Source organism: Astatotilapia calliptera, chromosome 7 (genome assembly GCF_900246225.1).
Source record: "Astatotilapia calliptera chromosome 7, fAstCal1.2, whole genome shotgun sequence".
Taxonomy (NCBI): domain Eukaryota; kingdom Metazoa; phylum Chordata; class Actinopteri; order Cichliformes; family Cichlidae; genus Astatotilapia; species Astatotilapia calliptera.
In genome coordinates, this window is record NC_039308.1 from 51,894,718 (window position 1) to 51,909,770 (window position 15,053).

At 41.7% G+C, this 15,053-nt stretch overlaps 1 protein-coding gene across 5 annotated transcripts in view; it reads left to right on the forward strand.

Moving 5' to 3' along the window:
- The window catches only part of reln (reelin), a 100,304-nt gene that overhangs the window by 12,139 nt on the left and 73,112 nt on the right, over positions 1-15,053 (forward strand). For all 5 annotated transcript variants that reach the window (XM_026175513.1, XM_026175515.1, XM_026175514.1 and 2 more), the window contains exon 2: positions 11,728-11,835. In XM_026175513.1, the coding sequence (XP_026031298.1) occupies positions 11,728-11,835 (108 nt within the window). The remainder of the gene's footprint in view (positions 1-11,727; positions 11,836-15,053) is intronic.

A 15,053-nucleotide genomic window follows, 5' to 3' on the forward strand; every position in this document is an offset into this window, starting at 1 on the left:
CTGGCCTTGGTTAATAAAATATCCCATTGTTACTTTCCATCACTCTGTGTCAAGAGCTTTCCCTAGAAGACATAACTGTATTGTGTAAAAACTCTGAGTTTTAAAAGCCATGAATTTTGCATGGACAGAGAGCTGACCTGCTTTTTGGAAGTCGTAACAGCTGAAGTTCAACATGAAGTGGGCACATTGTGGTTTTTTTCTGTTGATGAGGCTCAAACTGTTCAAAAGTCCACGTTCATAGCCTGATTAAAAACTGCAGTTTGATGTGTCAGCCCATGAGGATGGCTAAGACGAGGGCAGGTGCACCTGGTGTTACTTATTCTCTTTCATCTCATAAGCCTTAGTGAGTCTGGAATATGTAATGTTGGAAATATGAGGATGTAAATTCAGGGAAACACTAAACAGCAGGATTTTATTTAAAAAGATTTTTTTTTTTCACAAACAATATGAAAATATTCACTTTTTAGGCTATTTCATCTCAGTTGGAAATAATTCAATATAAGCAGTGTGATTTCATTTTAATAAAACATGACGGCTCCAAGACACTGGCGTTTATAAGGTTTTGTCTATTTGTCTCCTTGAAAGTGAAGTGAAGTCTGTGTTGTGTGTCTCCAACAGCACACTATCTCTCAAATAAAACTTTTCACTACCTGACTCTTTGCGTACATCCCAAAAGGTTGATTCTGTTCATCTGGATGTAGCGTTTTCTTCAGTCTCAGCCGACTACAGGTTTCAACAACCTTATAAACAGTACATTTGTACAATGACTGAAACCAGCCCACTGAAGGAACAATGGGCTGTGAGGTCAGTTCCTTGATCATTAATATGCAAATTCTCATGACCATTGATCAACAACCACTGATCAAAGACCACTGATCAATGGCCATGAGTACCATTCACAGAGAGTTGGGGAATGGCTGCAATCACAGCATTGTAAGATTGCAAAATATCTTCCCATTAGGCCCCCTCCTCGATTCAGAGATGGTCTTTCCCTTTTCACGTAAATGGCCTCCTTGACTCCTCGCTCAAACCAGCGTTCCTCCCTGTCCAGGATGTGTACATCCTCATCCTTGAAAGAGTGTCCACTGGCCTGTAGGTGTAAATAGACTGCAGAGTCCTGGCCTGACGAGGTGGCTCTTCTGTGTTGTGCCATCCACTTTGCCAGAGGTTGTTTGGTTTCCCCGATGTATAAATCAGACCCGATCCTTGGGGTGGACTAATTTTTGGCGCAACGTGTTTTGGGGTTTAGAAGCCACATAGACTCTGTGTTTAGAAAAAATGTGTCTCAACTGTTCCAATAGTCCTGACACATACATTGTTTATAGCGCTATCTGTACTGAACCCAGGAAATTATTACCCAGGAAAGTATTTTTTTTCTTTCTCTTCATTTGTAATTGATTCCACTTAATGATGAAGATTGAGATACTGATTTCCAAATCTAAGCATCTTCACACCAAAGAGTGCAAAACACACATACATTACAAATTCTGTTGTCTTACTTTGGATTTACCACCTTGTCACTTATATTGATGCATTGATGCAAGACAGAAGTGTTTTGGATATGCAGGCCTGTAGGAAATTTTAGAGCCTTTGAAATGCTTTAACTTTCGTTTGATGTGAGGTTTGGTGTTTGGTGTTTCAACCATTGGTTGGTTGATTGACTGGACAGAGTACAAAGTTTGCGCTTCATAATTTTTACTTTTTTTTCCTGGCATGTCAAAAAAAGTTGTAGTTTGGTAGGCCAAACAAAACAGATAAATGTTTCAGTCATTAGTTTTAGTCTCTGTCATTTTAAATGCCCATCTAAATCCCTGCTCTACGTTGGGCTAAAGTCTCAAGGCCTTGCTTTGACAGATGCCTTCCTGGCACAGATGACTCAGTTGTGAAACAGTTTAGTTTACACTCCTTGTGGGAGATAAACCAGTTGTGGAAATATGATAAACAACTTTTAACCCTTGTGTGGTGTTCATATCTTTATTACTCAGCCAGTGTTCATTGGTCTGGTGGACCCGCTAGAGTTTTGGCTTTCCAAATTAACACTATCAAACAATTTTATGTTAAATTACTCAACAGATGTTTACTTCATCCCAATTACAAGCCATATGAACAGCAAACATGGTTAATTTTTTCCCTTTACCTTTGTTAGATCACATTTATGAATTAATGTGCTTCTCTTTTTTCTTTCTTTTTTTTTTATAAAATGTTATAAAAAGCCCCTCTCTCTTCCAAAATCAATTGGATGGCCCTCGCCATCTTTTGCCATCTTGTTCAGTTGTGATAAAGAACCACACTGGCAAAGTCTTATTTATAATATTTATGCCCCTAATTTGCCAGTGTGGGACAGGGTATGAGAAAATAAAATTTGGATCCCTCAAGAAAGAGGGTAAAATGTGTGAGGTGTAAGAGCAGACGGTGTTGATAGTTGAATTTTCAACAATGTTGCAACTTTGTGCGAGAGCAGGAGGGGAAGAAAACACTATCAGCAGCACCAGAAAGGAGGAAGACAGAGTGTGGGAACACAGGACCTACACTTTCAACACTTTTATTAGACCTGGGTCCAGTGGAACCGAACACCTTGTATGTAATGTAAATGTGTGGGGGGAGGTACAGTATGAGGCCATTGAAAATTTGTTCGGATTTATGTTCTTCACAGAAAATAAGCCAAAGCCAATGAATTTCAGGTTGAAAAAATAATTAATTGTTTCATTTTTCTTTTGAAAAAAACTGAAAACGGGTCTCACAGACCCGAACACCATACAAGGGTTAAACAAAGCAACCTGGTGTCCCTGACTGGGACATCAAAACTGTCATTGACGTTATGCCTAACAGTTCACAGCTTGGCCCTCATTGTCTCCTTCCTTTTTTCCTATAGGGTAGCTCCCAGTGGAGCAGGTGAGATGGAAAGGGAGTTATGCAACAGTGCTGTGCATGTCCAGTGTCTGGATTTGGTCTGTGTTTTTGTCTGTGGTTACTATTTGTTTGTGTGTTGCTGTGAAAGCAGATTACTGTACGATCAGGTGTCTTTTTGATGAGTTTAGAGTCAAGTTTGGATTATATTACAGTACAGATTTGTCAGTGTGTGTTGTGTGTCTCAGCAATATGCAAGAAGTTGTGGTTTGGGTTTTACCCAACTTTTCAGGCTAACTCAGCTTTTAATGTTTTCCTGCATTCCTTGGATTTTCTCTCTGGAAGGCATATGCAGTCGCAGCTTCCCTCTGTAACATTTTACCAACATTAATGTGATTATATTTTGTCAGTTTCATGATTAGCATTTTGATCACCTTGGCTTTTCATGTCACGTTTGCATGTTCAGGATGGCTTTGACAAGTGACGGAAGACGCTTTGCTTGTCAGGCCTGGATAGCTGAAGCTTTTTTCTGTCTACAGAACACATGGTGTTGATCATAAGGACAGCTCACTCTCCAGTCCTGGCAGCCACCACGCGACAGAGGGAAAGAATCATGGTGTTCTTGAACCCGATTACAATATAACCCTTTATAGCAACCACCAATTATGCATCTGACGCTGAACAACATTCCCTTCATGGCGAATGTTTTGGATTTTGTTTTAGCAGTTATATTTATATAACACTTGCCTGCTGCTTTAGGTTACAGTTGTATTAGGCTATTTCTTGCATTTTTTTCCCCTTGTACATACAATCACTTTCTTATCTCATGCTTCTCATCATATGAAAATTTCTTAACAAGATGAAGACCAGGTAACAGAAGTGCAACCTATCAAAACCAATTATGAGTCTCAAAGCAGAGCTGGGTAATGATACGGGATCTGCGTGCAGTTTGAGGCCTCTGTACAATGAAATAATGAATAATGTTAAAAGCTCAGAGAGATGATGTGCTATCAAAGCTAATCTCAGGTAAAGAGAACAGCCTTTGAGTTGTCTAAGCTATGAAGTCTCTTCTGTCATGACTTATTTTGCCTCGCTGATTGGTGGACATGCCTTCCCACTGGGGTTGTGTATTCCTTCTAAGTCCAGTGTAAGCATTTTAGCACCACGAATAAAAAGGACATAAAACACTTACAGATGGTGGAAGTGGTACTTAACAAAGGAAAAGCCCCTAAAGTAGAAACATAAATATTACAATGTGAAAACCTTCGATTATTGTAAAATAATTTACCGAGGATCCTTTTGGTGGATCCCGTACACACCTGCTCATGTTTTCACAGTGAACATTGTATGCATTGTATGAGAGCTGCACAATGAAGTGTGATTGTGAGGCAGATTATGTGTGAGGAACAGGATGCTTGTGACAGAACTGCCTCTTCGCTCCTGTTTTTTCTCCACGGCTGTTGCAGGGGTGAAGCCAAGTTAGGCGGGCAGTAAAGGCTTCAGCTCCCCTCTTTGGTAAACAGAGTAGAACCTCAATAGAAGAAACTGGATCGAGAACAGAAATTGGCTGTTATCTCTGGCAGTGATCATGAAAGGACACGTATCCTGCTCCCAAGAGGAAAAACTGCTTTCTCTGAGCCTTTTTGCAGAAAAGGTTATACATGTTGTAGTTAAGCAGACCTGTAGAAGCTCTGTGGCTGATAGGTCGTCTGTGATCTAGTGTTTCACAGCAGCAGATGGCGGTGCCAGCAGGCCAGGGTGGTGCCAGAAGGTTACGCAATGGAATGATGCCTCTAAAACCTGACTCGAACGCCACATGACACATATATGTGCAGAAACACACTTCCCACACAATCTTCTGAAGCTGTAAGGAGAGACTTAGACTTGGGTAATTCAGATGGCCACGAACACGCTGTCCATTTAAAGCTCCAATCTTTGCTTTCTTCATTGTCATTGGTAACAGCAACCTATCCTTCATGGTGTCACGGTCAGGTGACTGACAGTTTGAACCATTTCAGGAAGCTCAGAGTGAAGTGGCACCCCGACACTGGCATGGCCATGGAAACAGATGGAACTATAGCTTCCCTGTGATCTGGCCTCCATTTCCTGGTCCTCTCTGGGGCACGTGTGTGTCTGCCAGTGGGATATGGGTCAGATGGTCGGCTATCTTTATCCAGATCGTTGCCAGGAAAACCTCCATCCATTTGGAAACAAAAAGGGCATCCTCCTGGGATGGAGGGAATTTCATTGATAATATATTCTCTTGCACTGTCTGTACTCTGATGTCTTGCTAAAATGACTTTTTCAGACTCTTGCTTCTTTAAGCTGTACTTTCAGCCCCTGGCATAAAAGGGAGCAGCTGTATCAGATTTTGTCAGAACCTCCTTCTAAAGTCATTTCTTTCCATTTTAGGTATTTTCAATAGGTTTATTTGAGACTTGTGCAAGTGAAGTGAAATTGGGTGAGGCTAAAGACTGGTGGGTGTGTCTGTACACAAAGAGCAGAAAGGAGCTGTTCAGGCCATGCCAACCACATAGCCACTTCAATGCAAACACACTTGTCCGTGATGTAAGTCAGGTCTTCTTTGAGACCTCCAGGACTTCCTGTCCAGCTCTAGTTTAATCCCTTCCCATACTTTTTTTTCTTTATTTCTAAGAATGAGCTCATGCCACATGTTGCCAAGTACAGTACCGATTATGCTTTGCTGCACCATAAGGAGACATTACCATGGCTTTTAAAATGCCACTGGGTGCTATTTTTCTGGACCCTGTTGTAATTGCTGACCCAGCATACAGTGATCCATTCACATTAGTTTGGAATTTCCAACATGAGCATTTGGTTTGTGCTTGACAGCTTAATACACCCATTTTTTTTCTCAAGGAATTGGCCAAACCTTCTATCATTCATGGCTCTCCTCTCACTGTTTGTACTATATATAGGGGAAAAAAAACAGGTTCTTTGTCTAGCACCGTTACAGTCATGTCTAAAGGCAATAGCACACCTCTGGGACTAGTGTAAAACCATACTGTAGTATCTTGTAAAATTTAAATACCTATTCACTGTCTTCTTCCAGTGCCTTGTTGTTCCCATGTTGAGAATGCTTTTATAGGATTCAGGAGAGCGTAATGCACTCAGGCGATATGATAATGCAGCCCTGTTGTTCTTGGTTAGCAGCTGGCTACAAGAACTCATCGAGAATCCTAGGTGAAAAATTAATCATACAAATTCAAACCAAGATTTGCTCAGACAGAACAAGTAGTGTAGTGTTTAGCACATGCATACATTTAAATGAAAAGTAGGCTTTTCTTTTATTTACTCGCAGTTTTTCGTGAACATATTTTTGCAGAGTAGACTGTCACAGAAGATTAGTTTAACATTACCAGTTAGTCATCATTCTCTCTCTCTCTGTGTGTGTGTGTGTGTGTGTGTGTGTGTGTGTGTGTGTGTGTGTGTGTGTGTGTGTGTGTGTGCCTACTTGATCTCTGAGAGACTTGTCAGCAAAGGATGTGTATTTTGTTGCGTTGTGTGGTGCTCTGATACTTCGTGCCCTAACATTACTCCTGGTGGATCCCAGGAAGTGAAGAAAGCCCTGGGCCCATCAATAGTTGAGCGGTAGCACGGTTGTGTGTGTCTATAATGAGGCATACCACATCGCACCATCAATATTACATACTGGCTTAGGGCCAAGAGATGTGCTCTGTGGTGTGTTCCAGTATAAAATATGAGAATCTGTATGTGGGTATGAGTGCTATGCATACAGTGTAATGAGGATTTTGCAAGATCTAAGTCAAGAGCACTTGCAGGCATGACACTTGGACCTAGCGTGTGCCTCTTGAAATTTGAAACATGAAGGTTCACCAACGTATGCAGGCCTTGTTAATGTTTAGTAGCTCATTTGTCTGTAGAAACCTTCTTCTTCCTTCCTAAACACAACAAGAATCACATAACCAAAATTTAATTAAGAACAGAAGCACTAAAAAACAAGTAGCGGCCGGCCCACATGCTGTAAAATACCAACTTGTTGTAAAGCATTAAATAGCAAAGGTTTAGCGGAAGAAAACATTAAGGCAGGGTTTTCCTGTATCCTGCACGGGATTGAGCGAGGACATGCACACAGCAGAAACTGCTCAGACACATGCTAAAGCATGCTAAAGATCTACTGACCTATCCCCATTTACTAAGCTAGCAGTCAAAATTGATACAGCAAATACAGAGTTAACACACACGTATTGTTCTTTTTTTTAAGTGTGCACTTGACATGTAAACCAAAGATTAGTCCTTACTACAGGAAAAAGCCTAAAGTTCAATATAGAAGTTTGCATGAACAGCACTAGCCTGACACTCGGTTTGTTCATATGTGAGGAAACAATGCACATGGAAAAATACATACCCAAAAACACAGAACCTGCCTACGTGTTGAATGAGACTGTTGGTATTAATTTCACCTCTTTTGCCCGCCTCATGGCTTCTCATCCCCCTCGGCCAAGTGAACATTGCTCAGAAATGAAGTATGGACAAGAATGTTAAGGCTACCATCAAAGGCCTCCCTTTAGATCTGTGTGCGTGTCTGTGTGTGTGCTCGTGAGTGAAGCAGCCCCACAGGTGATTGGATCTGATCTGATCTGATCTGATTGGCTCATCTGTCTGATGCATTCCACAGGCGAGTGAGAGAAGGTTGTTAGAGGCCTTTCTAAATAATTTAGATCCTGGATTTGTATTGATCAGGTAGTGCTGCTCTCCACGGGCCACTCCAGTACCCCTTCTTTCTCCATCCTTCTTCACCCCTGTTCTTGTTTTTCCTCCTCTCCACTCTTTCTCCCCCACCCCATGCTCTACATCAAACAGAGGTACACTGCTGCGAGGGAGCAGAAAATGCATGAGAAAGGAGTTGATGGGGAAAGTGCAGGGAAGAGGATTTTTCTTTTACAGCGATTCCTCAATGGGAGTGAAGCTGTAGGAAAGGTGTAAAGCGCGGCTAAAGAGAGAAACGGCACAATGAAGGCAGGGGGAAAAAAGTCTTTTGTTTGCTGTATTTGTGCAGCACATGTAAAGTTGTCTGTGGAGAGTAATGGAGTGTGCGTAACCTTGGTGATGCAGGTCAATGGAAGTGCAGAAATGAGCGTTTTGTGCGTACTGAGCCTGGTCCAACTTAGTCCATTAAACTCAGTCATTACTCCATTAAATACTGCTTCATGCCATGGCCTTGGATCAATACTGCATAATGTAAAGACTGATAACATGTCTTAACCACACAGTGGAACGGATTTGTTGAATGGGTAATGTATTCGTGGAGGGATAGAAAAATAGCACAAATGAGGAGGACATTTATGCATAGTATGAACATGATAACTGCTTTTTGCTTTCTTTCTTTCTGTTTTTTTAATAAGAAAGACCTTTTCTTTGCATTCTGCAGATAGGGATGTGTTAGAGGTGCACTGAGCAACATGGAGCGAATATGATAATGCTTCTGTTGCCAAGCAAAATATGTATCTTTCTCAAAATACAGCTTCGTGTACACGCTGTACATGCTGATAGAATTTGGCAGTGCTCAGAGCAGACAAGCAAAAGGAAATTACTTGTTGCTCACAGAGTGTTATTAGAGCCAGCTATTTTTTTTTCTTTTTGTGGACAACCACTAATATTAAATTTTAAAAAAAGCAATCGTCTATATTTTAAGTGTAAGGCTTTTTATATTGACCAGGAGGGACTGCAGACAGCTCTCCCTTTTGACTGGTTAATATTTGCGACCATGATAACATTTATTTCTGACATATAAAACAAACAAACCAGTATCTACACATACACATTCATGCAGATATGTGGTCAAGACAAATAAACAAAATCTCGATACCATGAAAAAACCACTCAGTCATCAAGTGTGAAATAGAAATAAAGCGTAACTGGTGTTTTTATATCTTGTTTACACTGTGCTGTAGAAGTTTGCAAAGTGGAGTGGATGACAGGGACTATTAAAAAAAATTACTCTTCCATACACAATTAATAATATGAACTGCTATGTAGGAAGTGTCAATAACGCAATCATTTTGAGCGCGTTCTCATCCCAGGGCATCACAGTCTTTCCATCAGATGCGGCTGGGGTTGCAGAGCTGTGCAGTCCGATGGCTTCAGCGGACGCTGAGACGTAATTTTCCTTCTTTATAGGGCGGTAAAATCCTCATTTGGAGGTTGGCGAATTGGCAGTGAATTAAATCACTGGAGACGGTGGTTTGTGTCTGGTTTGTGAGCTGTCTGTTTTGCACTTTGTTTTTTCCTCCACTCTCTAATTAGTTTTGTTTTCAGTCTATCGCTCTTTTTATTTTTTTAACTTTTGCTTTTACTCTCTGATTAGGTTTAGACAGCAAAAAGTATTTGGTTATGTTTAGGCACCAAGAGTTAGATAACAAGAACAACAAACCTTTTATTAAGTCCCAAATTACAAAACCATAGAGAAACAAACAGAAGTCCAAAAGTAATAATTGGGGCTGGGATTAGAGAGAGCCTCTGGAAAATATGTTACTTCAAAAAGGGACAAAAGGTAAGACACAACTGTGTATATACATGGAGGACTGAGACAGGTGGAGAGCGAGACACAGCTGAAAACAAATGGGGGGGGGGGGGGAAGACAGGAAGTGGAACTAACACAGGACATGAAGGATAACTAACCGTCAAAGTAAAACAGGAAGTAATCCAGAGACGAGACGCTACACACAGAGATAAGACTGACACTAGATCTTAATAACAGCCACAGAAACAGTAACAGAAAGATGAGACAGAAGGAACAGAGAAAGAAAAGCTGAGGCGACTAAAATAACTACAACGAATAAAAAACAGAACATGAACCAAAACACGCTGTCTACAGTAACAAGAACAAAGACTCACTGTATGCTGGAATAATAAAGAAATCAAAACAGGAAACAAAAACTCAAGTTAACGATAATTAAAAACCTCAAGCACTAGAAAAACAAACTAAATTTAAAAAAGTGTAAAGCGACTCAAAAAGCAGACCAAGGGGACCATGACAAAATACTTAGTTACCTGCATGGTTTGCTTTAAAATAGGCCTTTCATAACATTAACCCTTTCAACCCAAATTAGGCTCACTCATTACATTTAAATTGCGACAAGTTGAGAAACAGTGTGTCACAGAACTGGAACTAAAAGCCTATCTGTGAGGAGATGCCAGCAGCTGGAAAAAAAAAGTGGAAGTCCTTGAAATGAGCTTTAGATCCTGTTACTTGAGTGGATGTTTCTCAGAGAAATCATCAGAGCAACATAAAAAAGTACAAAACCGACTGCTTTATACTGTAATGGAGCAGAGAGAAGTTGTATGTACAGTGTGTATACTATTAGTAAACCCTGTATATACTCCTTGTGGAGTGCTGGATCCCTGTGCAAAAGTTACGACAGAAAAACAAAGGAGGAAACGTCCGGATACAGTAAGGAGTGTTGTGGGATGAATTATTGAGGGTTTGATATGGAGGAGAGAAAGGGAGGGAAGAGATGGACTGAACTCTGCTCCTAAGACAGGGTGTAACACGTCCGACATACACAGACATGCGGCGAACACACACATTCAGAGACACACGCACAAGCGTCTTGTGCGAGGACATGTTAATGGAGTCGCCCAGTCAGACAGCCAGGCAGGCAGACGGGGCCACACAGGAGTCAGCTCTGCCCAGAATTCCACAGTGTAACGCACCAAACCCAGAAGAATGAACACCCTGAGACCCAACTGACATGCTGCTATTCTTACTAAAACACAGTCTCGCTGTGGGTGTCGCCTCATTTTCCCATTCAGTTTTCCTCCATAAGCAGGGGGATTCCAGGGTCAGGAAACAACAATGCCTTCATCTTTCTCAGCCGCAAAGGATTTTATTCCCTGATGTGTAAAATGGTTTTGTCTTCTGTTTTTTTTTTTTTTTTTTGGTGGGGTGTGTGTGTTCCTCCTTTGAGCCACGGGCTGTTCCTTGTACTCTGCTCTGTCTGGCTGGAAACAGTCCAGTGACTGAGCCCTCTTCCTCCAGTGATGCAGCTGACTCTGTGGTCCCATCACTCAGGGCCCTTGTTTACCGGGTGGATCAATAGTTAACGTGCTGCGGGATACACTGAGCTGTAGATGTGTTCAGCTGGATAACACACTCCCGGGAGTTTTCTGATCTGTGGCTGTTTGTGGTGGGCTGGGAAGAATAAAGGCTTAGCAAAGCTATCAGGGTTACAGCCAATTAGCTCATCAGTCTGTTCTAATATGGTTGTCAATACGACAGGCTTTGATTAAAGCACTGTGATTTGTTGAGGATGAGGTAGATTACATTCTGCCACCATTTTTCTCTGTAAAAGGTGAGGTGGGGATATTCTGCTGTTTTCTGGTTCAGCAACCTTTAAAGTAACTCATACCCTGGTTTAGCACATGTTTTAATAATGCTTCTACTTCTGTCTGAATATATATATATATGTGTGCAAGTGACCTTCTAGATTTTGCTTTAACACCTCCATGCACTCTCCTCTCCTCCTGCAGGGTGTTTGGTCTTGTTGGCATCCCATTTAATGGCCAGTTTACCTTTCCATGTGCTAACACCTGATGTGATTAGCAGCAGGACGTTAGTGAGCTGCTCTACATACTTCCAAACATCCTGTCCACACACGTACATCACGCCTGCTAATTATCTGCTTAGCCTGCAAATGAAGCGTAAATGCAACTTAGTAATTGCGATCTCTGACACCTAATCGGCGTTCACAGTTCATCTTCCTGTATTCATTTGAGGTGTTAATACAGGGGTGGTGAAACAAATAACAGCTGGATGCATTATATTTAAAATGTTTCTGGGAGTAACTCTCAGCTTCACCAGCAGTAAGCATGTTCCTTTTTTCTCTCTCTCTTCAGTAACCATCTCCACCAGTGTATCCTTCGATGGTCTCCTGGTGACTGGCCTCTACACCTCAACACCAGTCCAGTCGGCTCCCATTCCTGCTCCAGCTGCTTTTGGCTTTGGTGAGTCTTGTTTCTTTTGCCAATACAAGCTGCTTTTTTTTATTATGCTTTTTAGTACTAGCAAACCCTCAGATACCCCGAGAAGTGTCTGCTGGGACCACGGAGTATTACGATCCAGCTCAGTGATCCACATCCGTTCCCAGACTCAGCATAAGGCCACTTCCCTTCTCCGGTTATGACAGGTCGTGATGGATGAGGAGTCAGGATGATGTGATCAAGGGTTCGGTCAGATGGGTTTTCATTGATGTTTGAGAGAACAAAAAAAAAACTGAATATGAGATAGATATGAAGAGCAAAGCAGCAAATGTAGAGCTTTCTAAAAGATTAAACTTAAAATAACAAGTGATCACCAGGCCAGCTTGCCAAATGTTGGAGTAAAGGCCCAGTGGACGGGCTGATTTACAATTTTTTTTATCCAGAGATGCAAATATAGCAACAGTTTAGGTGGTAGATGTTGCTATTAAACTGGATGAAGTTTGCAAACAACTTATCTTATTCTTTGTCCGCCTTTCCTTTGCATTGTCTGCATGCTCTGCTCTAATGATACAAATTGAATCTCTCTTTATCCTTAAAAGATTAAAGCTAAACTTATAAGTCTTTACACTTTTGACAACTGTAATCGAATTACACTGTAAGCATGCAACTGAAATGCATTAAGTGCAACTCTTTTTTGGACACACAACCAAGATTTGTAGACTCAGATGAAGTATTTGCGGATGGAGCCCTTGTGTGCACGGATGGGGGCTCTTTTGGTGCAGTGGAACAGCTATAAAGAACTCCTTAGAGAACAGGGCTAGTGTCCCAGAACTGCTGCGCAGTGGGCTCCCTTATCCTGACTAACTCCACTGTTCTTCAGACTTTGACTTCACTCTGGCCAGGGCAGTTCTTCACTCTTGGCAGCTCTGTTTACTGGGGAGGCATCCAAGCACGGATTGCGTCACCTTAGCTTCACTCTAATTACTTGAAAAGTTTTAAGGATACGCCTACCCTGATAGGCAGCAGCTTGTGGAACGGTGACTTTCTGTAAGATGTGTGTTTAAGTAAGTCTACAAAGTCTTCCGTTACAGCATGTGTAATCTGTCTGGGTTTCGCAGTGCCAGTTAGACATTTGGTCCTCAGCTGAAGAACTTTCTGCACTTTGTCTCTCTGCTCTAATTCTCCAGCCACCCCTCCCACTGTGGGATTCAGGACTCCATGGAGCAGCAGGCACATGCAAAAGCAGTCTTGTCATAGAGGAGATTCTGAATGACGATTTAATAGATTTATGGTTTTATTTTCCCTTCGATTAATTTTTCTGCGCATTTTTGAGGTACACTGGGATTTTTTTTATGATCGAGTGATAGAAACTTTGCAGAACATGGTGGTCCACTTAGCCGTTGAAGGCTGCTCAGCGTTGGAAGGGCTGAAGACATTCTCCTAAAGAGAACGTCCTTTATTAATAAGCTCATGGAAACTTGGTGACTTAACAGAGAGCCAGCGTTTTCCCAAAATGCTTTGAAGATAATGCAGTGGAACAATAATACAGTGTGATGCCTCTTCATGTCCAGTGTTGTGACAAATATAAATGTGCCTTTGAGCGCAAGAGGGTCACGCAACTCCACCAGGGAGTTTTATGAACATAGTGTTTATGAGCAGGATAAGGTGGGGCTCTAATCCCTCTGAATGAAGCCACGTGGGGGACACGGTTACACAATGGACTGCAACATGCGTATGCACACGTTCAATAGAAATACCACCAACTTTCACTCAAGAGCACACACACAGTCCAACTGTTCAGCTGAAGTGAAGTGTTGGCTGGCTGGGGGGAACATGTGGTTGGCAGATGTATCAGTCCAGCAACTAGCATGAACTATAGCACAGGGAGAATGAAACCACTGTAGCGAGAAGATCGCTAATAAATCACTGAAAGACTGAAACGGCAGCTTAAGATGAAGCGTGAGAGAAGATTTCTTTTTGTTTTTGGCTGTGTTTGTGTTGTTGGAGGTGAAGAGCAAAACAAAGAGATCCTAAGAGAGAGACAAAGAAGGAATCAATGGTTTTAAAAAAGATGTAAAGTGGACTAAATAGACAAAGTCAGGGAGCTGTGGACACAGAGGTTAGTGTTTTTACTCGCTGCCTTGGGATGTCCAGTGGTTGGTGTGGTCAAAGCTGTGGTAGGAAGCAGACACGATGGCTGCCCAATAGCCTCTACAGAGAGAAATCCCCTCAGTCTTCTGTGTCATCCTTTGTTGCTTTTTACACGTCATAAAAACAGTGTGGATGTGAGCATGACGGAATTGCATGCTTCATCAACTCTCTTTGTGTGTGTGTGTGTGTGTGTTTATCACTCCTTTTTCTTTTTGTTGATCTGTTACAATTATAACTTTAAGAAACAAACACCATAACATGAAGACAGCAGTGATTTTTTCATTATGTTGTCTTCCACTCCACTTGTAGTTCAAAGAGCACTGCAATTCGTTTGTAGCACATATGTTTTAGTTTGAGGGTTTTCACTGCAGCGTCGCCCACTGTTTGTCAAATTACTGTAACCGATGTGTGGGGAAGCAGTCGGCAGGGCAGTTTAAGGTAGTCTAAGGAATGCCATGTTTTCGGCTGCTGCGCTGAGTTGTGGTTCAAGTTGCTCAAGGCTGGTTCCTCCACTCCCTAAAGGCAAGCGACCTTCTACTTGCTGCTGGCGGGCTAACCACAGACCTTTACGATGCTGTAACTGCTCTGCTGTGGCAAGTGCAGAATCAGATGAACTAGAGCTAAAAACAATGTTGTGCTTTGGAAGCCATGCCTGCTAAATACAGGGAGAACGCGGGAGTGCAAATTAATTGTGGTTTTCGTAAATGTAGCGATCACAGGCTAGCAAAACTAGTCTGGGTGCATTTATTTCAAGGTGCCAAAGCTGAGAGGAAAGACTTGACATTTCATTTTGGGATTCAACTACTTACAACTCACAGTTAATGGATGAGGTATGACGTGCAGCTTCATTTGAGTCTACTTTGTAGTCGATTTTGACAACCCAAGTACTCATTAGAGACTTTTTGAAACACTTTAGAGTGAAACATGGAGACTTTATATGCATGTTTGAATGTAACGTGGTCAAAACGGATGTCTGTACACACTGCCAGAAATGCAACATGAGTCTGGACTCAGCAGCCGAAGAATTCCAACTCCTCAGTGTTTTTCCTTTCTTTGACATTTATTCCATTAAGACGTCTTTCTTTCCAATC